Source organism: Furipterus horrens, unplaced genomic scaffold, assembly GCF_987537825.1.
Source record: "Furipterus horrens unplaced genomic scaffold, mFurHor1.1.pri manual_scaffold_1, whole genome shotgun sequence".
NCBI classification, from domain to species: domain Eukaryota; kingdom Metazoa; phylum Chordata; class Mammalia; order Chiroptera; family Furipteridae; genus Furipterus; species Furipterus horrens.
In genome coordinates, this window is record NW_028327171.1 from 70,475,451 (window position 1) to 70,503,118 (window position 27,668).

A 27,668-nucleotide genomic window follows, 5' to 3' on the forward strand; every position below is an offset into this window, starting at 1 on the left:
AATGGGGATTCCTGATTAGTATTTTTTGGGCTAAAAGTATCTGTTGTTGCTTTCTTCACTGAACTCAGTTCCAAAGAACAGGCAACTCCACCAAATCAATACTTTTCAGTGTCATTTTCCTGGCAAGCAAACTGATATTGAAAAGTTTATAAGACAGAGGGAAAAAGAGAGACAGAGACTGCTTTAAATGAAATATTTTCTCTTAGTAACAATAAATTGTTTATTTTACTTCCACATTTAATATGTAAGTAAGAAATAAAACACCAAACAACTAATATCCCTAAAATTAAACAATAAATATCTATAATATTCAGAAAGTCACATAGTGATAAATGTAATGGAGAAATATTAGGCAAGGACAGAGAACTGCGAGGCATTAGACGTGTTTTTATACAGGTGGTCAGAGAAGTTTCATAATATACGTAAAGCACCTAATGCCTCCAAATTGAATGGCCTTTAATAAAGGTCATCACTTCAATCATCATGATTATTATTACTTCACAAAGACCAGGTGAACACAACTAGACAGACTGCTAGTCAGCCTCACTTGTTATCCTTAACACAGTACCAAGAACAGAGATTCAGTCTTGGAAAAGTTGGTTATTTGGCTGTTTTGTTTCCTAGCACTGTGAGAAAGTGTTACCTGTAATCCACCCTGGGTTTTACTGATGCTTTCAGCACACAGAATTTTAAAAGGCTACAGATACTTTAACCTGAAAGGAGAAAATAAAATAAATCCTGAGGCTGACAGCTTCTCTTAAAAATAGTGGAAATAAAAAAAAGACTGAAGACCTGGGATAGGACAAAATAGAGATATCTCACCATCACAAACTGTGGATGGGAAAATCAGAGGTTAGAGAAATGTTTTCCTGTCTCTACTTTAATGAATTGGGAAAATAACACTTAAAATGAGTAATTTTTATATTACTTATAAATATGTATCCTTCCAGAATTATGAAATTATTTTCTGAAAATGACTGTCTCAATATAACATGGGTTATTTATCTGCAGCATAATGGTAAGGAAATCATTCAGCTAGGAAAGCCTGAAATATCACTCTCTTTTTTTTTTAAATTTATTTGTTTTGTTTATTTATTTATTTATTTTTAGAGAGAAGGGAAAGGAGATAGAGAGGGAGAAACATTACTGTGTGGTTGCCTCTCACTCGCGCCCCCCACTGGGGACCTGAGGTACAACCTAGTCATGTGTCCTGACTGGGAATCAAACCAGCGACACTTGGCCCTCAGGCCGACGCTCAATGCACTGAGCCACAGCAGCCAGGCTGAAATATGTCTTAACTTCAAAACTGCTAGTCCATATACTAGAAAACAGATATGCTTAAATAAGTTGTTCTGGTACACACAAACAAAAAGAGAAAATTTTTCCATGTTTTCCCTGCTTACTTAAAAACATAATAAGTAAAAACCAAATATCGTTATAGACTCCAGGAAATTTCCACACTTAAATGAATAATCATTGATTAAGAACTTTCGAACCATTGTCACAAGCATTTACCATTGTCTTAAGCTAAAGAAGCTGCTTTTACAGCAATGCATAACATTTTCAAATGTAAGGTAAATTATCAAGTACAACTGTCCTCTTTAGAGTGAGTTTCGATTTGAGAAGGTGAATGTTATAGGTGAGTAAGACCTAAAGACTCAAGATATTGTTGTAGTTATCCCCAAGCACCTTAATTTTAGACTAGTGGGAAGTAAATGAGGCAGATAATACCAGGAACAAAGTTTGCACAAAGACTGTAAATCCTTACCCCTGCGCCATGCTCTGCATCAGTAGAAACCTTTCAGCTAGGCTGAATTATCTCATAAACCCTGCGAGAGAAGTTATATTTCTACTATTCAAACTCAAATCCAGACTGATTAGAGCGATATAGCAACTTTCCTAATCTCTTTTACAAAAGAGAATTTGTCTGAATTTTGAAGCTAACTCTACTTTCTTTAAAATAGTAGATTTAACCATTTTCCTTAATCAAGTTGAAATTAGTTCTGGTTTAAACAAGAAAGAAATATGAAAAGGAAAGGAAAAAAATATAATTCAAAAGAAGAAAACAGTAAGACATTTTATGGGACATTACCTTTTATTAACAATCTTATTGTCAGATTTTAATATCCTAATGAAGAGTCTATAAGTTATTGTTTGTTTTCAATTATCTGACTACCTTTGGAATAGTCAGCTGTTTACGAAATCTATGTTCAAAATGATCCTTTAATTATCCATATTTTGCTTTATTTAAAAAAGAATCATTTGCTTTTTCTAAAGCAAATAGAGTTATCTGTCTAAAATAATGCCGTATTAATTCAATTAAAAATTAAATGTTCTAAAATCTACTCAAAGAAATTAAATCATGTTTTAAGGTTTTGTGCTACATTTAAATATATTGAAAAATATTCCCCTAAAGACATGACATACATAAGATGGCGACAGAGTAGGTGGAAGCTACACTCAACTCCTCCCAGAACCAAACTGGAATTACAACTAAATTATAGAACAATTAGCCTGAATAAACAACCGAAGACTAGCTGAAGTGAAGCTTTATAACCAAAGATTTATAGAAGAAGCCACATCAAGACTGGGAGGAAGGGCAGTTTGTAAAAGTGCTGGTCCTGCTATGCTGGGCAGCGGCTGAGGTCCCAGAGGATAGCTCAGCTATGGGCTGGGGGCAGGGGGAGGGGGAGGAGGAGTTCCCCGGAGAAGGGTGGGGTCTAAACCCCATGCGGGGCTCCCCAGCCCAAAGCACCAGAGCCAGGAAGAAGTGATGACATAACACCTGGCTGTGACAAGCACCGGGGTTTCTGTCCACCAGGGAGTGGCAGGAGTCCACTAGAGACACAGGCACCCTCTTATAAGGCCAACACAAAAAATTTCATTGGCAGCCTCTCACCCTGGGCTCCAGCAGAGGGAGGGTGGAGCAAACTAGAGTCACAGGAGAAGTCTGGGGTTCGTGGCTCTGGGAACAGATGGCAGGATACCTGTGCTGAATAACTCTCCCATACCGCAGGCACCATCTTTCCTGGGTGGAGCACACCCCTCCATATGGCATCGGCCTGGGGACGAGCAATAGCCCTACTCTGTGGACTCCCTCTTGCCCCACCCTGTGGAGCTTACACCCTGCTGAGGTGTACAGACAGAGGTCCTTTCAGTGACTGAGCCTAAACAGCAGCCAGCATGCAGAGGCAAATGAAGGAGGATCTCTGGGTGCCTTGAGACTTCTGCTGAGCTGCCCCGGGGCCCAGTGTTAGTAAAAGCCAGCTTGGTGCACAGCTTGTCCTTACAGCACACACCCAGGCCCAGCAGAGGCAGCCACAAACACAACCTTGTAGCTCCGAACAGGTTGCAAGGACCAGACACAGGCACTATCTTATATTGGTTTGCACCAGGGTCTCTCCCACACCAGCACACCCAGTGGCCAGCTCAGGCATCATCAGAGAAGGATCCAATTGGCTTGAAAAGCAGCATATCCAAAAGGGGATCTCAGCAGGCAGGAAGCCCTGCTCAGGTGAATTCCATTTTGTGTGGTCAGCACCTGCAGAGAAACTCGCACACCTTAGTCAGTGTTGAGCCTTAGAGTCAGCCAATCTGAGGGTTGATCCCCTGCACAACTGGGCCAACAGCAATAAAAACTCAATTACAGCCCCAACTGGCATGGCTCAGTTGGTTGAATGCAGTCACGTGGAGCAAAAGGTCACTGGTTTGAGTCCTTGTCAGGGCACATGCCTGGTTGCAGCCAGTCCCTGGCTGGTGTACATGCAAGAGGCAACCCAATCAGTGTTTCTGTCACACATTGATGTTTCTCTCCCTCTCTTTCTCCCTCCCTTCCCCTTTCTCTAAAAATGAAAGAAATAAAATCTTGTTTAAAAGACTCAATTACAAAAGAAGGGCCTACATAACCCATACAAGAGACATTCCTGAAGCACCCAGCTCAGATTATCAAGGAGATTGCACCAGTGGACCACACAGGAAGCTACTCATGAGGCCACCCCACCAAGACTTGGAGTCATAGCAGATCTAACAAACACAAAGAGGTGGACAAAATGGGGAGACATAGAAGGAAATTTATCTGAAGAAACCAAAATAACTAATTCAAAAGAATATATGAACCACTACGTTCACTGCAGCATTATTTACAATAGTCAAGATTTGGAAGCAGCCCTAGCATCCATCAGTAGATGAGTGGATAAAAAAGCTGTGGTACATTTACACAACAGACTACTACTTGGCCACAGAAAAGAAGGTAATCTGACCCTTTGGGACAACATAGATGGCCCTGGAGAGCATTATGCTAACTAAGGGAAATAAGCCAGTGAGAAAAAGACAAATACCATAGGATTTCACTCATATGTGGAATCTAATGAACAAACTGAACTTAAAAGCATAACAGAGACAGACTCGTAGACAGAGAGCAGGCTGACAGCTGTGGGAGTATGGGGCTGGGTGGGGTGGGTAAAGGGATTGAGCAAAAAAAGAGAGAAAAAAAAAAAACTCATGAACATGGACACCAGTGTTGTGAGTATTTGGAGGAGGGACAGTTAGGGAAGCGGAGGAGGGTATAGAGGGGATAAATGGTGATGGACAGAGACTTGACTTGGGGCAGTGAACACACAATAGAGTGTACAGATGAGGTTGTAGAATTGTGTACCTGAGTCTTGTGTGATTTTATCAACCAGTGTCACCCCAATAAATTCAATAAAAAGGAAAAATAAATATTTTTAAAAGTCATGACATATAGTAGAAGCTCAATATTTTTATCAAAATAAATCAAATTTATAAATTGATCAGAAAAATGTTTTTCTTAAAAAAAAGTCTTTGATATTAACTTTAATTTAATTAAGCAATGGTCTAATTCAATGATATGTAAACTTTTTTGACTGTGTGCCCTATCAGTAAAAACATTTTAGCACAGTGCTAAATTTTTATATACTTATCACTTTAGTCATATATTAAGCATGTCAATTTATACATACAGATAAACAAATTTTAAAATAAAGATAAAATAATCAACATCTATTGTAAGTTGAAATTATTTTGATATGTAATTTTAATGCTTGTCCTGGCTGTAACAGATCACTAAAATACATAAATATAAATGAAAAGAAAGGATCAATGTTTGACTATGTAATTATAAAACTTTTTTTTTCAACTTCCTTCACCATCTATCATCTTTCATAAAATTTAGCTTGTATATTTTCTTTTTCCCTGAAGCTAGGTGGTCTTGCCAAGTGACCATGAGATGATTCATTTATATTTATAATAACATTTATATTTATAACCAATGGGCTTAGGATAAATTATAACTGAAACTGTTTTTTAAAGTTTTAGAAAAAACTGCTGCAAGATTCATGTGTATGCAAATTAAAGAACTTTTAAGACTGAAATCATCTGTAGAAATAAAATCACACTGATGAAAACTTTTTCTTGATATTTTGCCCCAAATGGTTTTTCCGAGCCAAGTTTTCTTTGAAAGCACTTACTTCAAATTAATAGTTAAAATATCCCCTTTACCCTAAAGGAGTAAATTTTTTTAAAATTTTCCCCAAACTTCCAATAAGCATATGCCCAGAAGTTTCCCAAGCATATATACCCAGTAATGTATCCTAGAATATATGAATCTACAACTTCCCCATATAATACCGAATTGTTTACAAAGGTAGTTGTACACATTTACCTTTCCTACGCTATTTTCTCTGCGTTACTTTGGTTACTTTTACGATAGCCAAAAGGACAATTATTTCACCAAATGGCATATGGCTTTTTGTTTTTGTTTTTAAGAAGCACAAAGTAGCATATGACCTTAAAGTTCTTTGGAAGGACTGAGCAAAAAGGAGAAAGGACTCATGGACATGGACAAAGTGTGGTTGATGATTGCTGGGGTGGGGGTTGGGGGCTATAAGGGAACTAAATGGTAATGGAAAAAATACAATAAAGATTAAAAAAATAATTTTAGAGGTTTCTAATCATGTCCTAAATATTTAGTGTTTAAATATCTTGCTGATCGTGAGGGCGCCATACACTCATTAGTTAATATATCAATGCACACAAGCCTAAGGTTAAAATTCATCATTAAGAACTGATTCTATCGCAAAGTAGTGTCATATATAATATGCTAAAATTTTGTTTAAAATATTGGCACTCATATTCTTGAGGATTTATCCCAGGAATGAAAGATTGGCTTAACATTCAAAACCAATAAAAGTAATTCACTGTATTAACAAACTAAAAAGACACACCATTAATACTTAAAATCCAAATTATTTGCTCCAAACAGAAAAAGCCCCCATGAATTTCCTACTACAGTCTAACTCGTGGAAAAAACTTAGTATGATTAAGAAGCTCCGAATATTACAGTGTCTATGCTAGGGGGTATTTTATTTGATGTGGTTATGACACTAAAAAAGTAAACCAGATTCACTACTGTTTCTGAAAGGAATTCTAATAATTATAATTCAAGATAAGTTTAGAGTATCTTCCTGCCTAATAGTTGTCACATTTATAAACACATGGTATTTGATTATACTACTTTTGTACACAAATGTCAAGTTCGGGGGGGAAAAATAAACATTAGTTCTACTATGTCCTTTGAGATTCAATATCTTATCTTTGAAAGAAATACTCAACAAAGAAAAAGTACTCATTTGAAGCTGTAGTAATAGTTTAGGTAAAATAATTGTTTAAGCTCAACAAATCTGCAGTTGTCATTTTATCAAGTGCACTTACATAGTGCCAGGTACACACACAATCAGAATTTAAAACTGAGACTTCTAAATTATACCCAGTATTTCTTACTCTAGAAACTTCTGAAACCTAGGGGTGACAGATTTGTCAGAAAGTTCTCTTTACCAACTAAAGGAAGGACAGCCCAATCTCGGTTATGAGCTGTCATTAGTAATTTAGCAGAGCTAGAAGGCAGTTTAGCCGAGTAGACAGAAAATTAAAACATGGGCAGCTCCTGATTGGAAATTTATTCATAGCAGGTAATAATATAGTACAATCAGGATCCCTGGTATTACTCAGAATGAGATTTAATTCTGATAACTTTGATGATGGCACTCGAATCACAGATTATAAATGGTGACAGGTTGTGACATATAGATAGGATGAAATGAGCATCAATATCATATCTCTACAGAAGATCATTCTATATAAGATCATTTTTTTTCAAAAAGTAAATATAATAATTTCAAAAATTATTCCAAGTTTTCAAAAAAGAGGCCTAGTTGTTAGGTATACCATATACCATGCTCATATATAATTTTAATGGAGTATAGTATTAATAACGTATCAAAGGTAACGGCTGGAAAACAACTCATATTTTAAAATATGAAATATGTATTGTAGTTTCTGAATTCATCTGGATAAGGAAAAAACCTAAAATTATAGGCAGAGTAGCTATTCTATGGGAAGGGTCATTGTGAAGGCTTGGGTTTTCATGTATATGTATGTGAATGTAAGGAATATTCATTAGAGGCACTTATATACAATATATGTTATTTACATTTATAAAGAATAATAAGTTTATATTGGATTCTGAATGCCTTTTAATGTTTTCTAATTATTGACAATAACATTATTTTTAAAAGAAAAAATTTTTTTTTAAATTGCCTACTTCAGACATAACACTCTACAACAGAAATACAGGTAAGAAAAATAATTTTTCCATAGATAGGTATTCTAATACATCTCTTTCGAATTTGTGAAGTGGTATATTCAGAATGTGTGGTCAACTTGTTAGATGTGGGGATTTTAAAACATACCCCTACAATTCTTTCATGTTCCTTCTGTTGAAGGGAGGATTTCTTGTTCCCCATCTCTTGAATCTATAATAATTTGACCAATACTTCATAACAGAAATGATGTATGTCAGGTTCCAAATCCAGACCATAAGAAACGACAGTGTCTGTCATTTGAAATCCTCAATCTTGTGAGATACCCAGGTAACCAGTGGAGTGGGCTATAATAGGAGGACCTGACACCCTTTTCACCCACAGCCATGGCTGAGCTCCTAGATGAGATCCAGCACCAAATGTCAGTCATGTGAGTAAACCATCTTTAAAGTGGATGCTCCACCCCCTAATGAAGTCACTCCAGATGACACAACATCAAAAAGAGAACTGTTCTGGCTGAACTATGGCTAAATTGTAGTTATAGAAACAAAATAAGCAACTGCTATTCTATGAAGTCAATTTTGGTGTGGTTTGTTAAGCAGCAATAGATAACTGAAAGAGGAGAGTAGGATTTGAATAATGAATGCTGATTAGGAAATGGCTTTAGCATTATACCAAAACAATGTTATATATGCTATAACCAATCAGAATAGAAGAAGGAGAATGCGAGAAGCCTGATAAACATCATCAGGCTAAATATAAATTCTGTCAAAAAAGTTTTCAATAAATTGCACATAGTATTGAGAAAATAATTCAAAGAGCATGAGAAACTTTAGTGTTTTATATATTGAAGAATTTTAAGTATGTAAGAATTTGTTTAACTTTGGCGATATACTCTGGCTTTATAGGATTTTAACCTATAATATTGAATGATGTCATAACCAACATTATACACCTATATAAGAAATACTAATTCTTTAAAAATTGAAACATTTACATAGAACGACATCAAAAATGACAGAAATTCATTTTAAGTGGAACTATATATAGTTAGAGGACTAAGCCTATATGATATAACAAAGTCAAAAATAGTAACAATAAAATAAGCTAAAATTGTAATATACATTATTTTCCTAAAGTAAACACCTGAGAAAGATTAATAGTTACTTCAATAACAAAAGAAACCATGGATTAAACAAAAATATTAACTACGTCTTGATTTCTGTAGTGAAAAATTTTAAAACAATCATATATAATAGCTTTCTTTAGTAAATTGATAACCTTAGACTTCAGGAGCTTATGGTACAGAAAAATACATTTTAATAAATATTTTAATAAAGAATTTTATACATAAAATTAGCCTACTTAATGCATTTCTTTTTAAGATACAGTCCCGCAAAAGAATTGTTTTATAATCAAATTTAAACCTTTAATGTGTTTCTTTCCTAAAGCACAGTTCTACAGGATAGAGTTAAGTTTCATTCACCCAAATATAAACTAGAAAGTTCAATTAATTGTACTTCCTGTCCACAATCAACATTTATAAGATTTACTCAATAATGTAATTAGTGGGGTTGTATCACAAATTAGCACAGCTGTGTTAAGTCCTTTCTACTTGTTACAAATCCTTACTATAAAAGGCAGTGTTCAAAAAAATGATCAAAATACAAAATACCTTTACAGAAGGAATAGTTATTAGCCCCCAAATTCTGCCTCTATCTTAGAATGAGAAACAATGATTAATTGATTCACACTGGAGTGAAGCTGGGCCTGGCACCCTGCCACCAGCTTTTGCCTCTTGCATCTTTTCTCATATATTATGCTGCTTCATCTGGTGAGAGTGATTCCTATATGGTCATGAAATACACAATCACATATGATATTAAGAAAATAGTGTAGTGAAACAATTTCATCGGCATAAGTAATCTAATTTGTACTAAAAAATCAGAATTCTACATTTTATCAAATTATTTGCTTAACCATTTTTCTACACTACTCATTTTCCAGGTATGTAAATGTTTATATAATATAAAACATCCAAAAAATTAATTAAATTCCTTTCAAAACACTTATTATTTAAAAAATTAGTTCTAAATTACTTGACACTCTGCTACTTTTAATTTGCCTGATAACAATTTTCATTATATTTTTACTTACGATACATAGTAGACACAAGTTGATATTACGGTATTCCCTCACTTATCGCGCGTATTATGTTCCAGACCCCCCTGCGATAGGTGAAAATCCGCGAAGTAGGAACCTTACATTTATTTTAGTATTTATACATATTTTAAGGCTTTATAAACCCTTCCCACACACTTATAAACTGTTCCCAGTCCCTTATTAACCTTTCCCACTCCCTTAACTTTTTCCACACTTCTATAAACACTACTTATGTTCTTAAACATATTCTGCACTCTTAAACCTACGTAACTTTAACAAGATACATATACAGCACTGTAAAATCCCACGATATAGTGAAAAATCCATGATAAATAATTAAATATAATATTTTTTAAAATCTCGCAATATAGTGAGGCCATGATAAATGAACCGCGATATAGAGAGGGACTACTGTATTTTGGCTTTTTAAAAACCGTTTGCCATATCATGCTATTTAGATTAATCACCTAAAACACCCTTCTATTTAGATGACAAAAGAAATCAGAGATGTGATGAATAGCCATCTGTAAGATGGATATAAAAAAAGTACTTACCATGTATAAGTAGAGTTGCTATTCAGAATAAATAAAATATGTAGCTAATATAGCTAAAACATTTGGCACCATACTTGAATATTTTTTACATACTAATAAATGTGTGTTGTTATTATAATTATTTAGCTGCAGTCTAAAACATGGTAATATTATTAAGAGGGCAAGACATGAAATACAATTTTTAAAAATAACCTTCTTAAACAATGTATATTTCTTTACAAAAGGGACACTTGCTAAGGTTAATTCAACCTGATAAAGTAGTCTTTTTGATATTAAAAAATGCTTCACATTAACCCTTATAAATGAGAATATAACTAATATATTTTCAATAAAAGATTTGTAAAAGTAAAATTTAATACAACTTACCATGAATGTGTGTTATACAAAAGAAGTTGAATTCTGGAAGTATGTTAAACATTCTTTATAAAATTATAAAAACTTATTTTAAGAAATTAAATATCAGTGAGAGAGTAGACACACAATAAATTTAGTGAAATTTCTTAAAATTGATTTTAAACAAAGAAAGCATTTCAACATTATAGGTACCTACCTAGAATAGGCAAACAATCGACTATCCCAAAGATCATGATTTCCTCTAGGTCCAGAATGAAAATAACAGGAATCTGTCCCATCAAACATATTCAAACCATCTTCTGAATTTTTTGAAGCATGGCTGTGTACCACATCTAAGAGGACAGTAATACCCATTGAGTGAGCTGTGTCAACCAGTTCTTTTAGCTCTTCAGGAGTTCCATAACGACTAAAGATAAAGAACACAGCAAAAACAAGATTACATCATATTTCAAACAAGTAGCCAATCATTCACTGTGAATGATTTGTTTTACCAGTACCGTACTACATACTTTAAATATGCAAATGCTATATAACAGATAAAAGACAAAGTTGCTTCATATTTACAATTGAGCAAATTTAAAAGCATTCAATAAAAAATTCAGTCAAGCTATTAAATGTAATTTATATCCCAACAAAAATTCATATTTTGAGTAGATTGTAGAACCCCATTTCTCTATACTCAGAGCTTCTGATTTCCATCTCTAAGTCTAACTAATGCTGGGAACACAGTCATTCCTGTTCACAGGTATGACCAGCCCTTTGAGTGTATATGGTTGGGGTTAGATGAGCTCTTAGAGTATTTCTTTGAAAGTCCTCGGGGCCTTGATTGAGGTAATCCCTCCTGCACTTACTTATTTCTAAACTGAGATGTGCTCAGGTACAAATGGGCCAAGAGAAAATGCCATATATATGTCACCATCCAAGCAGAAAAGGTATAGCTCACATGTGTTTGTGTTCAAGATAGTTTTCTAGTCTACATAAAAGGGAGAACAAAAATCACACCCTAGAGGAAGTCCGTTCTTAATCTATGTAAAATCTCAACATTACCATTTTCCATAGCATCATCTTTGTCTTTTAAATGGCCACCCTTACGATTAATTATTTACTGTGTCTCTCCCTCACTAGACCACATGCTGTTTGAGGGCAGGGGCTATGCCTAACTGGTTTCCCAAGCACGGTATAGTACAGTGCTTAGTATACAGCAGTTCTAATGGCCAACTCCACTGGGCAGCAAAGGCTGTATTTTAAAAATGCAAATAAAATTATATCATCTTCTGCAGTATATTGTACTTGCACTCCCATTGTCCTTAGGATGAGTACCAGTGTCCTAATCATGACCTACTGCACTGCTTCATATGGCTCTTTCCAATAACTTCAGACTTAAGATACTGTACTCCTTCCTCTCCTTATCCTAGCCTCCAAGCCTTTTATCCACTCACTGAGCAGCATGTTCAATGAATGAACAGTACGAAAGTTTCATTCATCAATTTGTTTAACAAATACTTATTAGGCTATCTACCATGTCATGAAGTTTTCTATGCTCTGGGGATTCAGCAGTGAACAAAATAAATATCACTGCCTTTATAAATTTTACATTCTAGTCAGGAAACAACAAATAAATAAGATATGTGGAATCTCAGATAGAAGTAACTTACCTTTAAAAAAAATGAAACAAAACCACCGGTAAGAAGGGCAGGTTTGCTATTTTAAATAAGGACAGCAGTAAAAGTTTCATGAGGCAATATCTGAGCAAAGACCTTAAAGAAGTAGGGAGCAAGGCATGTGAATAGTTAATGAGAGGAATGCTCAGAGAGAAAGAGCACCGGAAACAGAAATGAGCTCAGGGGCATTTGAAGAATAGCAAATACTACTGTAGCTGGGGTGGAATAAACAAGAAAGAGATAAGACCAGAGTGGCAGCCAAGACCCAAAGTACATAGGGTATTATGGACCAATATAAAACCTTTGGCTTTTATTCTGAAAGAGAGTCATTAGGGGGTTCCTTGCAAAAGAGTAACATGATGTTTTACTTTTAAATGGTTACTCTGGCCACTGTGCAGAAAGTAGTCTATGTGTTTGGAGGGAGAGAAGACTAGAGAAAGGGTAGGAGGATAAGAGAAATATTGAGCAGTGAAAGAGCTACTGAAATAACAGAGGTAAGACACAACAGCAACTTGGGACAGAATGGTAGCAGTCGAAGCAGCCAGATGCAGGGCACATTTTGAAGTTACAAATGGCTAAATTTTATAATAGCTAGAGCTAGAGAGAGAAGAAAAGTCATGTATATCGCAAAGCTTTTTGGCTTCAACAACTGGAAGATGAAGATGTCATTTACTGAAATAGGAAAGATGAGGAGGAGGAGGAGGAGGTTGGAAGATCAAGAATTTAACTTGGGATGTGTTAACTATTAGATAAGTATTAGATATCCCAATGTCAAATAGACACTGTTAGAAGTTCAGAAAAGAGGCCAGGACTAGAGAGTTAAATTTGGGAGTTGGTATACAAAGTGTATTTAAACCATAAGAATGCATGAGACTTGATGAGATCCCAAGGTGCTTCATATAAACAAAGAAGAGAATGGAATCAAGGGCTGAACACTGGTGGATCCAATCTTTATTGCTCAGAAAGAGCACAGGAAATAAGAAAGAAATAACAAGAAAGGCGGGAAAAACAACAAGAGGGTGAAATATTCTGGAAGCCAAGGGAAAAACAGTTCCAAGAAGGCAGGAGTAACACACAGTGCCTAATGCTGTTGATAGTACAGTAAGAACTTAACTTTGGACTGGACAATGTGGAGGCTATCAGTACCACTGAGAAAAAGCCGTTTCGGTGAAGTGGTGAAATGGCTCCTTGGAATAAGTTTAAGAAGGAAGAAAACTGGAGGAATTAAGAGAGTAAATAAAGGTAACTTAGTCAAGAAGAACTAAAATAAAGAAAAGCAGGTAAATGAATATAGTTGTGTCTTTTTTTTTTTTTTTTGTCTTGAATTTTATCCACCTTTTCCCACTTCATTCCTCTGTAAGTGAACTTTTAATCATGCTTTAGATCTTAGTGCTAACATCAGTTCCTATCTAATCTAATCTGATCAGACCTCTGATTCTATGCTATTATAGCACCCTGAGAGTTTCTTCTTTGCTTCTATTACAGGTATAAATCATGATATGTATGATTATTGGATTAAATCCACTATGCCACCTCAGTATACTCTCCATGAGGCGTAGAAAATGGGAGACAGATTCAACTTGTGGTCTTGCAGGTCAGCACTTCTTCAATTACATAGAATCCCTTGTGTCTTTCTGCACAGAAGGCCCCATTCCCTAGATTTCAGCCTGGGAAGATCAGTCCTTCTGTGCATAGTATATGTCCTACCACTGGACTCCTCAGTCACCTTCCTCATGAGTCAATCTTTTACTATAAAAAGATGTGAGCTCTGGCAATAATGGCTTCCATAAAACATGATTTTCTGACTAAAGCTTGGGCCTCCAAATCATGAAAATTTCAGCAAGCAACTGATTATTCTTTATCAGAAATCCTTTCATGAAGAGCAACACTGAGTCAAGGCCAACCTCCAAGGCTAGATGGGATGAAAGTCTATGATCTTAAAAATGCTAAGCTTGCCCTGGCTGGTGTGGCTCAGTGGATTGAGCACTGGCCTGCGAACCAAAGGGTTGCTGGTTCAATTTCCCTTCAGGGCACATGCCTGGGTTGTGGGCCAGGGTCCCAGTTGAGGGGCAACCACACATTGACGTTTCTCTCTGTCTCTTTCTCCCTCCCTCACCCTCTCTCTAAAAATAAATAAAATCTTTTTTAAAAATGCTAAGTTTATGTTAACTCCATTAACCCTAAAATAGGTTACAAAATGACATCATATAAAATATAAAAATTCATGTTGTTTACTTTTTGCTCAAAAAAAAAAAATGGATATAATGAGTCTTTCCTTTTACCTTGAAGCTGCAAAGAAACTTGTGATTTGGTAACCAAAACTAGCATAATAAGCATGTTCCATGATTGCCATCAATTGAATGCAGTTGTATCCTATATGAGCAAAGGTCAAACAGAGATTAAAACCACATTTTAAAAAAAGAATAAAAATGTCTAAACACAGAATCTTTGTTCTAAAGACATTAAATTTTACACATAATCATTTACATATAAATGACTTGATAATTTTGAAAAGTGCTACTACTTTAATATCTTTTGCTTGTCTGACCTTCTAACAAAATTGGACAGTTAGTTCTTGAGAGTTATACTCTAACTAGCTATTTCAAATGTCTTCATTTTAACAAGTAATAAATTATATGCAAATAGACTCTTAATTTGGATTTAGAATATTAAAGATGGAAATCTCCATATGCTAAACTTCAACTGCACTTGTAATATTCATACTAAAGATTATGACTGCTAAATAAAAGTAACCAATTGCATGCCACATACTTTTTTCTTTATATTTCAGTTATTCTATCATATAGCATAAAATATAGAAACAAATCCATTTTTCCGCAAAGTAGCTGTTACGGAGTTAGCATTATTTCTTCTACTTTCCACTATTTCTGCCACCTATTAAATTACTCTGAAGTTGCTTGTGTGTTTACATGAGCACACACACATGCTTACACACACACACAACCTTCTTTCTCAATCTAAAAATGTTTTGCTCTAACACTAAATGAAGTGACTCAAAAAGGTAGGTGCTGCTTTTTAAAAAAAAATCCATAACATTTAAAAGTATTTATTAATGTGTTTTTAATGTGAGTAAGTGATCAGAGAAAAAAAATTTGTTCTTTAAAAAAACTAAAAAAAAATTTTTTTCTATCTCCAAGTACTATTTGGTATAATTTTCAAATATGATTTGATTTCTTCATAAGTTATATTGCTATAAAATGTATAGAAAATACTCTTATCCTGTTCTTAAAGTCCAATTCAGGTCAATACAGCTTCTTATGCAAATATTTCAGTACATGATTAATACTGGAACAATTACAAATTCACATTCAGAATTAGGGATTAATAAGTGTAAAAAATAACTAACTCCATGGTTCAGAATCTGCTGAAAAGTTTATAATAGTTTGCCTTTTGACTGCAAAAAAAATCAAATTAACTCTATCTGGCTTGAAAGAAATATGTATATTAACTATTGTTCAGATAACATAAATAAATTATACATTTCATAACAAAATATAAAGTTTGCAGTTTATTTCTCTGTTATACAATAAATCTTTTTCTCATAATCAAGCAACAATTTATAGTTTTTATTGTTAATTTTATGGCATCAATCATTCCTAGATTTATGTTCAGAATACTGGCCTAGGCAATTCAAACACAAATAAAAAAGAGAGAATCCTTATTCTGCCAAACCTCCTACAAGAAACAAATCATAAATCATTTGTTACAATATAAAATGACAGAACATCTCAAATACAACAATTTTAATATATTATCAATTAAATATAATCAGTGTTAAATTCTCCATACATTTATTTAATTTTGGTGTCTGGAGACAAACTTCATTATCACAGATAATTATGATCCATATATAACTGAAAACTTTTCTGTAGCCAAAATCTGGACTGCTTAGCAAAAGCAGAATAATTACATGTACTTTATCTTCCTGCTTAGCCATTGGAGCAGGTGCTAATATGCTGTGAAATGATTTAAAAAAACAAACAAACATAGCTATAAAAAAAAAAAAAGGAAAGAAAGAAAGAATAGGTTTAAAGCATACTGAATCAATAATTCAGCAGCACATTATTCACTCTCCTGGTTATTCCCATGAAGACAGTGTTTGTGTCATTACAGCCCAGACACAGACATCTGCAACAGTGTGTTTCACACAGAAGGTGTACCATAAATATTTGTCAAAAATATCATCCAGACAAGAGCCACATGTACAATGACTCTGATATAAAAATGAGTTTCAGTCATCTTACAAATGTATAATTTTTCCCCTAAGAAACTAAAATGAACAGACTTTACTCAATGACCACTTAAGTGATAAAAGTTATCTCCTATAAAAAGTAATTATGCTTATGTATTTATCTACAGTTTTGCAAGCTATTAGTTCACATTACTTAAATTGTAATTGGAATAATATATTGAATTCTTATGCTTATCCCATTTCTCTTTTCTGTGCTATCACTATTACAAGGCCATTTGAGAAGCCTAAAATAAAATGCCTTTCTATTACATATTTAACCTCTTAACACAAAAAGAGACACTTGTAATTAGCTTTTGTAATAAGAAAACAGATTCATTAAAATTTTATCTGAATAAAAATCAGTTATTACTTACCAAGGTCTTTGATTCTCGGTAGCACATTACATGTAAAATGTTTATAAGAAGCTACTTTTCCTTCATGGGAAGAAATTCCCACATGAGATTCATAAATTCGTAGACCTCTTGGCTTCTTTGGTCTGGAATGCTTAAACTGCAGAATATAAAGTTAGATATACAATTAGACCAGGAAAGCAGGTATGACACTAGCCAATTAAGCATATTAAATGAAATGGTGAATCAACTCAGTCAAATACTCTGGAACTATTTTTACACAGTAAAAAAAAAAACATTGGCTACATCTATTAAATTTTCTTTTGAGAAAAAAAATGTTTTTTAGAATTGTGTTTATGAACCTATTTTAAAAGAGCAACCATGTAATAATGGCTTATGCCTCATCGAGTGAAGATATATTTTGAGCCTAAGCCTTAGAGAAAACACAACAGCTGTGAAATGCATACATAATTATCAAATGCCAAGCACTTATCAACAAGCTCCAATAACCTCACAGAAACGTGAGTTCAAAGATACCTATAATTCTAGCAAATAATACAGCCTTAACAATTACCCTAATACATTCATGAAATGTCTTCACTGTTTCTGTTCTTAAGGACACTGATCCTGCTTCCAATCCATGACATGAGAAATATTACAGCACTGAAGAGTCTTTGATGAATTGAAAACTATGATTAAGATTTTTAAAAAATAATCGGTACTCCTTATAGGTCACTATGTAGAGATTTAATTTTGTTTTTTCCCTTGGCCTCAAAAACACACGATTAGAAAAAAGTCACTCTTCTACTTTATTGGCTACAGATGATGGAATCTGATATATGTATAGCAAACGGATGCGATATAACATAAAATATTAAGCCAGCATTGAAGAGAAAAATTAAACATTACTATAGAAGTTATAAAAGTAAAAATTAATTTTCCTAAAAATATTGGGTCAAGCATTTATTTTAAAGATTTTCTGTTCTTACTTTATACGTGTGTTCTGGATCCCAGTGTATCCAATCATAATTCACATTATCACCTTCACGAGCCACATACTTCGCCCATGGTGAAATACGATACAAAATCTCTCCGCTTTTACTCTTAATAACCACCTAAACAGAGGACAAAATGTTATTGCTTTACAATACTTCAAAACTAAGATAATACAAAACAGTGTATGAGCACTGCTATCAAGAAGGAAAAGGGGGAATGATCCTAAGAATTTAAACTACCATCCAGATGTGTGACCTTAAAGATGTTTAAATTCTATGGACCTTGCTTTCCTCATCTGCTATAGTATATGATCCTTAAAGTAACTTCTAGCTAGAATATTTTATGATTCTCTGACAATTTCCATCATTGCAAAGCAACCATTAGAGTGGTTAATTAAAGTCAGCATACAGTAGATAATAAAAGACATGAATATTATTTGGGAACTGCAGTCAATAAATCAATCATCAGGAGGAAATAATTCTACTCTATTATACAAAAGTGACAAGTGAGTTATACCACCATCTCTTTCTTTTCCTTCCCATAGCAATTAATTATAACATTTTCCAATAAGCTAAAGGAGAAAAATGGTTTTGATTAATACCTGTATTAGGCACACACAAACACACACACTGCCCTGCAAATATTTTCTACCCCTTTTCCACTTCTTCTATACCCTATTCCAAGTATGCTTTACCATATAAAACCAAACATTTTACCTTTTAGCCATCCACTCTTTTATTTCCCAAAAGTATCACTGTAGATATCAATAATAAATTTAAAAAAAAGAATAAAATGCAAATACAATTTTTACTGAACCCACAGTTTTAGCTTTAGTATAGAGGACTGAATTTATCAAAATGGTTAGATAAAAATGTAAGCTACATGAACTAAGTGTTCAAGTAACTGAAATTAAAGCTTTTTTAAAAGTTCTTCTTAAATTAAACCTTCTAAAGTAGATAGGATATGACCAAAAATGTTTAGATTAGGAGCTATAACATTCTCAGCATTGAGGACATATTCTTCAGTTTCCTTTAATAAAGAAAAGCTCAAGTTTGCATAATTCTTGGTAATTAAATATTTGTATAATGTTTTACAATTTAGAAAAGACTTTCATAATCATATCTCACTCGATTGCAGAGAATCGTAATAACACAAATATTAAGCAAGATTATGTAAACTGCCAAAAATCCCAAAGTCACTGTCAAGGCCAAATGCTGAACAACGAACTTCCAGTACTCACTTCCTTATTCTTAACAGACTTCCACAGCACTTCCCTCAGATACAAAAATAAATCATAATTTAGACTGATGGAGGAGGCAAGGCTGTGGTGGAAAAGGAATATCTGACTTACATGAAATCAATTATTTCTTCTTCATTAGGCCTACCACTTATTGAAGTCAATCATAGCCAAGGGTTGTTATTATTCAAGTAATTATCATAAAAACATGAATAAACAAATTCAACCCATGTCTGGAGAATTTTACACCCCCCTCCAAATATGTCCCTTTGGCCACATAAATTTCTAGTATAATATGAAGCAGTGATAAGTTTTGGAAAAGGACCTTTAGCTCACTCATCAACCCAGAATAGGCTATGGGGAAATAAAACACTAAGAAGCAGTTTTCATTCTCCCTAATCCACCCATATATATTTCCTCTTTTGCAAATGGCTCTACAACTCCTCCTAAGGATAAACATAAATGAATAACTATTTTTGAAGATATTTGTTGGTAGAGAAATATTTGAAACTCTAAGAACATGAAGAATCTCCTAATGCTGAATATAATTTCCACATTCTTTGGAATATTAATTTATCTTGCTGTACACATGAAATGAGAGGCTACTGAGTGACGGGAATTGGAAGAAATAGTCCTTCTAAGAATCTCCCACACTTTTACATATTTTATTTGGTATACCAAGAACACATGGCCCTGGCTATTCTTGACAGGGGCTAGTTGAGTGTAGTAAACAACCTTAAGAAATCAAATGTCTTCCTTGAAGACACAGAACAAGCTTGATTACTGTTTGCTATAAAACAATGGATTCCCCAAGGTGAAGATTCCTCAGAATGCAGCAAATCAACCATGTGAGTAGCATCCATCTGGACCATACAGTTTCAACCCTATGGGACTTGGAAGGCAAGGGTGACCAATGCAAATATGCTGCCCATAATGCTGTCTGTGCCATGAGTAATAAAACCATTTGTCTCAGACTCAGGAGTCCTGTGTTTTCTGCCACACTCCATGAAACAGTAATATGTTAACATAAGTTTGTGGGTAGAATAAAATCAAATCCTACACCTGACAACAAACTATTTACTCATTTACTGAAAGGCTTCAATATAATTATTTTCAAAAGTTGTGTTTCTTCATTTCTATTAGTGTTTTCTCCTTTTTTAAATTTTATTTTTTTCAATTACAGCTTATAGTCACTATTATTTTGTATTAGTTTCAGGAGTATAACATAGTACTTAGACAATCATATACTTTATAAAGTGGCCACCCTGATATTTCCAGTACCCACCTGGCACCATGCCTAGTTATTACAATATTATTGACTATATTCCCTGTGCTATACTTTACATCCCCATGACTGTTCTATAACTACCAATTTGTAATTCTTAATCCCTTCACCCTTTTCATCCAGTCCTGCAACCCCCGTCCCTCCTCTAGCAACCATCAGTCTATTAGTGTTTTCTATTAGACATATCTATTAGTTATCTCTATTAGTGTTGCTTTTTGGGGTGGATTGTTTTAATGATCTGATTTCTTCCTTCTTTCTTAGTAATAAAATCATAGCCTAGGTCCCTGAATATGTAAAACAAAGCTTCCCACAAAATCTGGAATACTTATCTGTTATCATTACATAAAAAATAAATTAATTTCTCTACTCTTTAGGCCCCAAATTTTGAAGGTATTTTTGTTACAGTAATTTAGACTTTCCTACTAATACACTTGCCTAGAATAGATACCTCTTCTTGTTTTGATTTACTATTCCTAGATGACTGTGATAACCAACTAAGAATATTACAATAAGTCTAAATAACTCCAAAATGAGAGACTTCCCAATAAGTAAAGAATATAATCTTTCTGGACTAAACTTAGCCCACAATTTTTTTTATTGGGGGTAGAATGTCAGAAGAGGGTACTTTGCAGATTTTTGTTCTCTTGAGTTCAAATTCAAATGAAATATTTTTACATGGTAAGGTTCTCTATCATTTAGTTTACAGCCTCAAAATAGCACATGCTATATAGCAAATTTAAAAGAAAGAGCTAGGGTGTTTACCTGAAGAAACTCAAAACACTAAATCAGAAAGACATACACATTCATATGTTCATTGCAGCATTATTCACAATAGCCAAGGCATGGAAGCAACCTAAGTGCCCCTCAATAGATGAAAGGATAAAGAAGAAGTTGTGCATTTACACAATAGATATGACTCAGTCATGAAAAAGAATGAAATCTTGCCAACTGCAACAACATGGATGAACCTAGAGAGTACTGTGCTGAGTGAAATAAGTCAGACAGAGAAAGACAAATGCCATATGAGTTCACTTATATATGGAAATCTAAAAAATAAAATAATCAATTGAGCAGAAAGAAAGAGATTCATAGATAAAGAGAACATTTTGATAGTTGCCAGGTGGGAGGGAGGATTGAAAAAGGTGTAGGGATTTAGAAGTACAAATTGGAGGTACAAAATAGTCATGTGGATATAAAGTACAGAATAGAAAATATCATCATTACTGTAATAATGTATAGTATCATATGGGTACTAGATTTTTTCTGAGTGAATACTTAGTAAATTATATAATGTCTAAACATTGAGTTATATACCTGAAAAATAAAGTATTACATGTCAACTATGGTTGAAAAAAAATTGAAGTAAAAAAAAAAAAGAGCTTGATTAATCTATCAACAATAATAAGTCTCATGTCTGATGGGTAGAAGAGTTCACATAATAATACCAAATCAAAGTCTTATATAAGGCTAGTATGGGTATAAAATAGTATAACAGTTGTGAATAACAATTTGGCAATATGCATCAAATACTTTTTAAATTATTCTCAATGATGTGCCAGTTTGAATCATAGATATTTGCAATGTGAAAATGAACAGAAATGTGCGCAAAAAAATGTATCTTTGTCTATTAATCTGAATGTTACTTTTATTAGCAAAAAGTAAATGACTGAATAATGTATAATTGTTAAAAATTAAACTACCGATTCATACAGGGTGGAGAAAAAGGTTTATAGTTGTGAGTACATGAAATACAAAGTTTATTCTTGTATTATTATTTATTAATTACTGCTATTTTCCATTAAAACAACTGTAAACCTACTTTTGTCTCCCTTTGTATTAAAGGCTGCAATTTTTTTCATTATAAAAAATAATGCACTGCACCTTCCTAATGTAAATGCACACACACTCATGGACTAAAGTATTTAAAAAGATAGAAAAAATACTGAGCTGGTTGGCTATGGATAGAGAGACTTTAATAGCTTTTATTTTCCAGTTAAAGGCTTCTATGTTGTTATCACTTCATTTCACGTGTAGAGCTTCTACATAATTAGAAAAAATAAGTATTTTAGTAAGGATTGAAAATAGATGAATTACATAATCACATACACACACACACACACACACACACACACACACACACTGGGTGTGTGTGCTAAGCATGTTACATATATTGTGTACCTTGAATATACTGATAGGGTTAAAAATAAAACTTTAAAAATATATCAAATCACTTTAAAGGAATAAACTAGTGAAAATAAGAGCATGATGAAAATATTTATAGGACAAATAGATATTTTGTAAAACTAAGATTTGGATGTTAACTGTAAAAATGTTAATAGGCTCTTTTCTTAATGAGCCAAATTATGTCTTTGACTTTTGGGAAGTTACTAACAAAAGATATTATTAAATTAAATTAAGAAGTAAATGAAAGAAACCTCTACTCATGCAAAAGCCAAACTGACTGAGTGAAATGTATGAAGTCAAATTTTATTTTAAAAATGTCATTTAGAATTCAGATATATACTATAAGAAACGGTTTGGTAAAATAGTAAAGACAGAAAAAAAGTGTGTGTGTGTGTGTGTGTGTGTGTGTGTGTGTGTGTGTGTGTGTTCACTCATTCTGGGAATATATTTTGAAATGCTTCTTGCCAAAAATATTGCTCCTATAGACTAGAAAATTACTGAGATAAGATGCAAAGAGCCAACAATTTCACATAAAACAGTGAATGTATTCAGCTCATTAGATGTGGTAGCTTGCTTTAGAAAATGCTATTGAATGTAACTCTGGGTTTCATGAGTGAACATATAGAAGACCAAGAGAGAAGACAGATAATGAATAATATAATTCAATTTTCCCAGGTTATACTACCCAAATCACATCTATATGCTTTAAGGATATAACCTTTTCTCAAAATATTGCTTAAAAGAGGCTTAAAAATATGTATTAATAAAGATAACTACTTAATGAGGTACAGGTTAAATAAATAACCAAAGTAATTTCTAATTTATAAATCAGTATAAATCTTTTAAATTACCTCCAAGTTATATAATAAACCCGTTCTTTTAAATTACCTCTATTATATAAATGATAGTATATATAAAATACACATATAAATATATAAGTATATAAAATATACATTATAAGTAACAGTATATGTAAATACATAATACACAAAGCAATGGGTACAGCATACTAATGTACAATGCTAATAAAAGCATTCTGTCTGTATGTATAAAATGTGACTGAACTATATCTATATCTATATCTACATAAATATATTTAAAGAGAGAAAGAAATGTACACAAATACATACAGAACATACTGCAGTTTATTCTTGTGATATTTAGAAGGGTGTGGAACAAAAATACAAAGAAAGTCTTAGAAAAAAGGGAATGAAAAGTTCATAATTAAGTAGCAAAATTATGATATTCTAGAGGAGAATTATGATCCTACCAATGACCAGAATCCTGAAGAAATATAAGTTTTTCATATTTACAAATAACAGTTTTAGTATTATTTTTAAAGGCATAGAAATCATCAAAACTTTAACATAAATATAATTTTAAAACAGCTCTTAACCTCATTTTAATTCAACTAAAATTACTACTTCTATACTGGGTAAGAACAATGGACCTATGAGTACACATTTGTTCATAGTTTTGTTTGTTTGTTTTCCTGCTTGAACCTATCTTAAGATTAGGTAAAGTTACGGAAGAAAGGAATCTGTCATTTGTGGAGAATGCAAAATGGTCTCTCAGATGTCTACACATTGCTCCCTAAAATCTGTGAATAATATTTTACAGGGAAATAAAATGGATGTTTGCAGATGTTATAAAAGTAAGAAACTTAAAATGGAGAGATTTTACACATTATCCAGGAGAGCAATTACATATTTCTTTATAGTGGGAGGAAGATGGATATTTTATACATAGAGAGCACAAAGCAATGTGGCCAAGTGAGGATGCAGACCGTAGCCAAGGAATGCCAGCAACCACGAGAAGCTGGAAGGGGTGAGGAACAGATTCTCCCTTACAGAGAAAGCATGTCCCTGCCAACACCTTAATCTCAACCTAGTTACACTGATTTTTAACTTCTGGGCTCCAAAACTGTAAGAGAACAAATTTGTGTTGTTTAAAGCAACCAAATTTGTCCAGCACCATACAGGAAAAAATGGAAGGCAATCACTTTCTAAGAATAAAATGAAATATATTTAAATTTAGTTCAGGTTTGTCAGTGCCAGAAAGAGTTAAAAAATAAAGTTACCTTAATGAGTAGTTTAAATAACAGATTTTAATCTCTTATTAACTTCCTCCTCCCCAAAAGTACACAAACATGTACTAATATATTTCAGTGACCTTCACTAAACAAGATAAATCTGCTTGATGATTCTCAGGAAAAGCAAACTCCTTCAGAATAAATGTTGCTGAACTTCAGTACTGATAGGAGAGCTTTCCAAAAAGTGTATTTGTAATATGAGTTTTTATTGCTAGTCTACTCCTATGAAACTATTTTCAGAGATCGAACAAAAACAATCACTCTTTACAAGATGCAAATAAAAGCTCTAAATTTACCATAAGGACAAAACTAAGGGATTATTTTTTCCACTCAATACCTGACATATTTGCTTTATTATATAGAGGTGGGACTATTAAAGTAAATAATCAGTTGGCAAAGCAATTAATTATAATTATGATAATACTTACTGAAGAAATTACATTCTAAATCTTCAAATTATAAATATCAGGAACACTATCTGATTTAAAAGGCATTTCATTGTGAACTTTAAGTTAGTTTTTAAAATAATGAAGGAAGAAAACCAAGGCACCAATAAAAGTATCAAGGGAGTTTTCCAATAATAATAAGGTCAATATGTAAATGACCATTTTGTGGATTAACTTTGATGGAACTCTATATAACTGATTAGTAAAATTATATTAATTAGGGTTATATATCAGCTATAATTGATATTACCATTTTTTATATTAACTTTTGTTTTTTTAATTTTTAAATTTTCTCTAAGTTATATCTGAATATCAAAATCCATACATTTTCAAGATCCTCATCTCTGTTTCATAATTTTCAGTTAATCAGACAACCTTACACAAGCCAGGTGCATATCCAATCATAACTGAAAATTATTATGTCCTTGTGACACAATCTATAATGTTCAGAGATTGAGGGGATAGAAAAGAGACTAAATGATTAAGTCCCTTGAGCTCTTACATAACAAAGTACTGAACAGTATACAAAAGAAAAGAAAAGGTGATATCCTACCTAATAGCTTAACTAAGAAAAAGATAGAAATCAGTTGAACTTCAAGAGCAATAATCTATCAATAAATTTGGCTCCCATTATTTTAGCTTTGTATGGGATTTCTTATTTTAAAACATCTTATCATAATTCAGTTTTTAAAAATAAGAAAGAATTTTTTCCCAAGGTTACATCCAATAACAGCTTGAGTAGGAATAGTTATAAGATTTCTCTAACAGAAATGAAACCACTAACAATAAAAAAAAAAAAAAAAGAAAAACTTTCATTGGGAAAAAGATTAAGCATATCTGCTATGAAAAATAAATTTGCAATGTGACCAAAATGAGTACCAGATTATACTATATTAAACTTTGGCATAAAGGACACCAACATACGGAACAAAAAGAGACTATTTTTGATGTATAATACTCATAGCTACTTTGCTCCTGATTTAACACCAGTTATGGAATTACAGAGCTAGAAATATTCATTTTGTAATACTTACATGTGGGAGAGAAGAAACTGCAGAATATTGTCAAAAAGAAACAAATGAAGATCGGCAGTTGTTTCTTATTCTAAAAGCAGGTTTTTATTTAGAATAATTAAGACATATGCTCCTACACATATAAAAAGGAACTTTACTTCCAAAGGCTTCCACCCTTTCCCCTAATCTTCTAGTCTAAGCAATATACCTATACTATTTTTCCTCTTACTTTTGACTGAGACAAATCTTTAAAGAAATAAAAAAACAACTAAGTAGAACTGATAAAATGTTTGCTTCATTTCAAGTACATTACCTGAACAAAAACCTTATAAAGTGAGGTCACAAAATCCAAAGGGATTATGCAAGGTGTAGCTAGCAGGCATTGAAAACAGTATCCTTGAGCAAGTGAGAAAATTACTCCAAAGTGAAAAGAATAGGAACAATGCTGAAATGTTGTAATTGAGTAAAGATTGATTAGGTGTCTTAGTCAAAAAAACAAATGAATCACACATGATATAAAAATATAGGATTTAAACTTCCAAGATACTGAAAGATCAATATAGTAATAAAAGAGAAAGCTATGAAAAGTGGGGGAGGGGGAATCAGTTGAGTTTTCATTACTGAAAAAGTGTGCTTCAAAGAGATTCATCCATGTGCAGTGAAGGTTAGAATTCTATTAAGTAAACAGAGTTATAATCTGGTATAACGTCAATAAAAAAATGTAAGAAGTATTTTCAGAAGTGCTAGGATAGAGGTGGTACTATTAAGATGAGTTAAAAGTCTTCAAAATATTTCATTAAGTATAATTACAAAAGTCTATACGGTGAGAAATTGAATCATTTGAAGAAAAGAACATAACTCCTAAGCAATCACTCTAAGTGCTATTGCTATAAAGTAAATTATAAAATGTGGGGGAAGAAGGAAATAATTTAGTTCTTAGAAGAAATATAAAGAAATTCCATAAATTATATACAGATACATAATTCTAAGTCATAAGAGATTTTGAGAAAACATACAATTACATATTTAACACACATTAAGACTGACATCTCTCACAATATAACTAATGACTATTAAAGAAAACAGTTAATGTTGAAAAGAATTCTTCCTAATATTTAAATATTAAGGGAAGGAAAACTACAAATAGGTGTGTATAAATATTGATAGGGAATAAGTACAACCATCAAGAAATGAGAAAGTAATGAAACAGAAACTATAATGAAAAATAGGTAATGACTACATGTGAGAAGTAACTCAAAACACGTATTTGGATAATTTCTTGTCAATTGATTTTTAGAGCATTCTTATCAGTCATAAAAGACTGTCAAGAATTAAAGTGATCCTTTGATAATGTACTCAGGCACTGGAAGTGGAGACAGGAATGACGGGAAAAGGTAGTGGTATAAAACAGGAGTCTTCACACTAAAGCTATTTACTTTGAGCCTTCTAGTTCAGGTGTATTTAA

At 33.0% G+C, this 27,668-nt stretch overlaps 1 protein-coding gene across 1 annotated transcript in view; it reads right to left on the bottom strand.

Annotated features, from left to right (window-relative positions):
* The window catches only part of GBE1 (1,4-alpha-glucan branching enzyme 1), a 267,728-nt gene that overhangs the window by 119,882 nt on the left and 120,178 nt on the right, over positions 1-27,668 (bottom strand). The window contains exons 4-7 of the mRNA XM_090275929.1: positions 17,940-18,065; positions 16,975-17,110; positions 14,631-14,721; positions 10,884-11,093 (exon numbers count right to left, since the gene is read on the bottom strand). Coding sequence (XP_090132055.1) covers positions 10,884-11,093; positions 14,631-14,721; positions 16,975-17,110; positions 17,940-18,065 — 563 coding nt within the window. The remainder of the gene's footprint in view (positions 1-10,883; positions 11,094-14,630; positions 14,722-16,974; positions 17,111-17,939; positions 18,066-27,668) is intronic.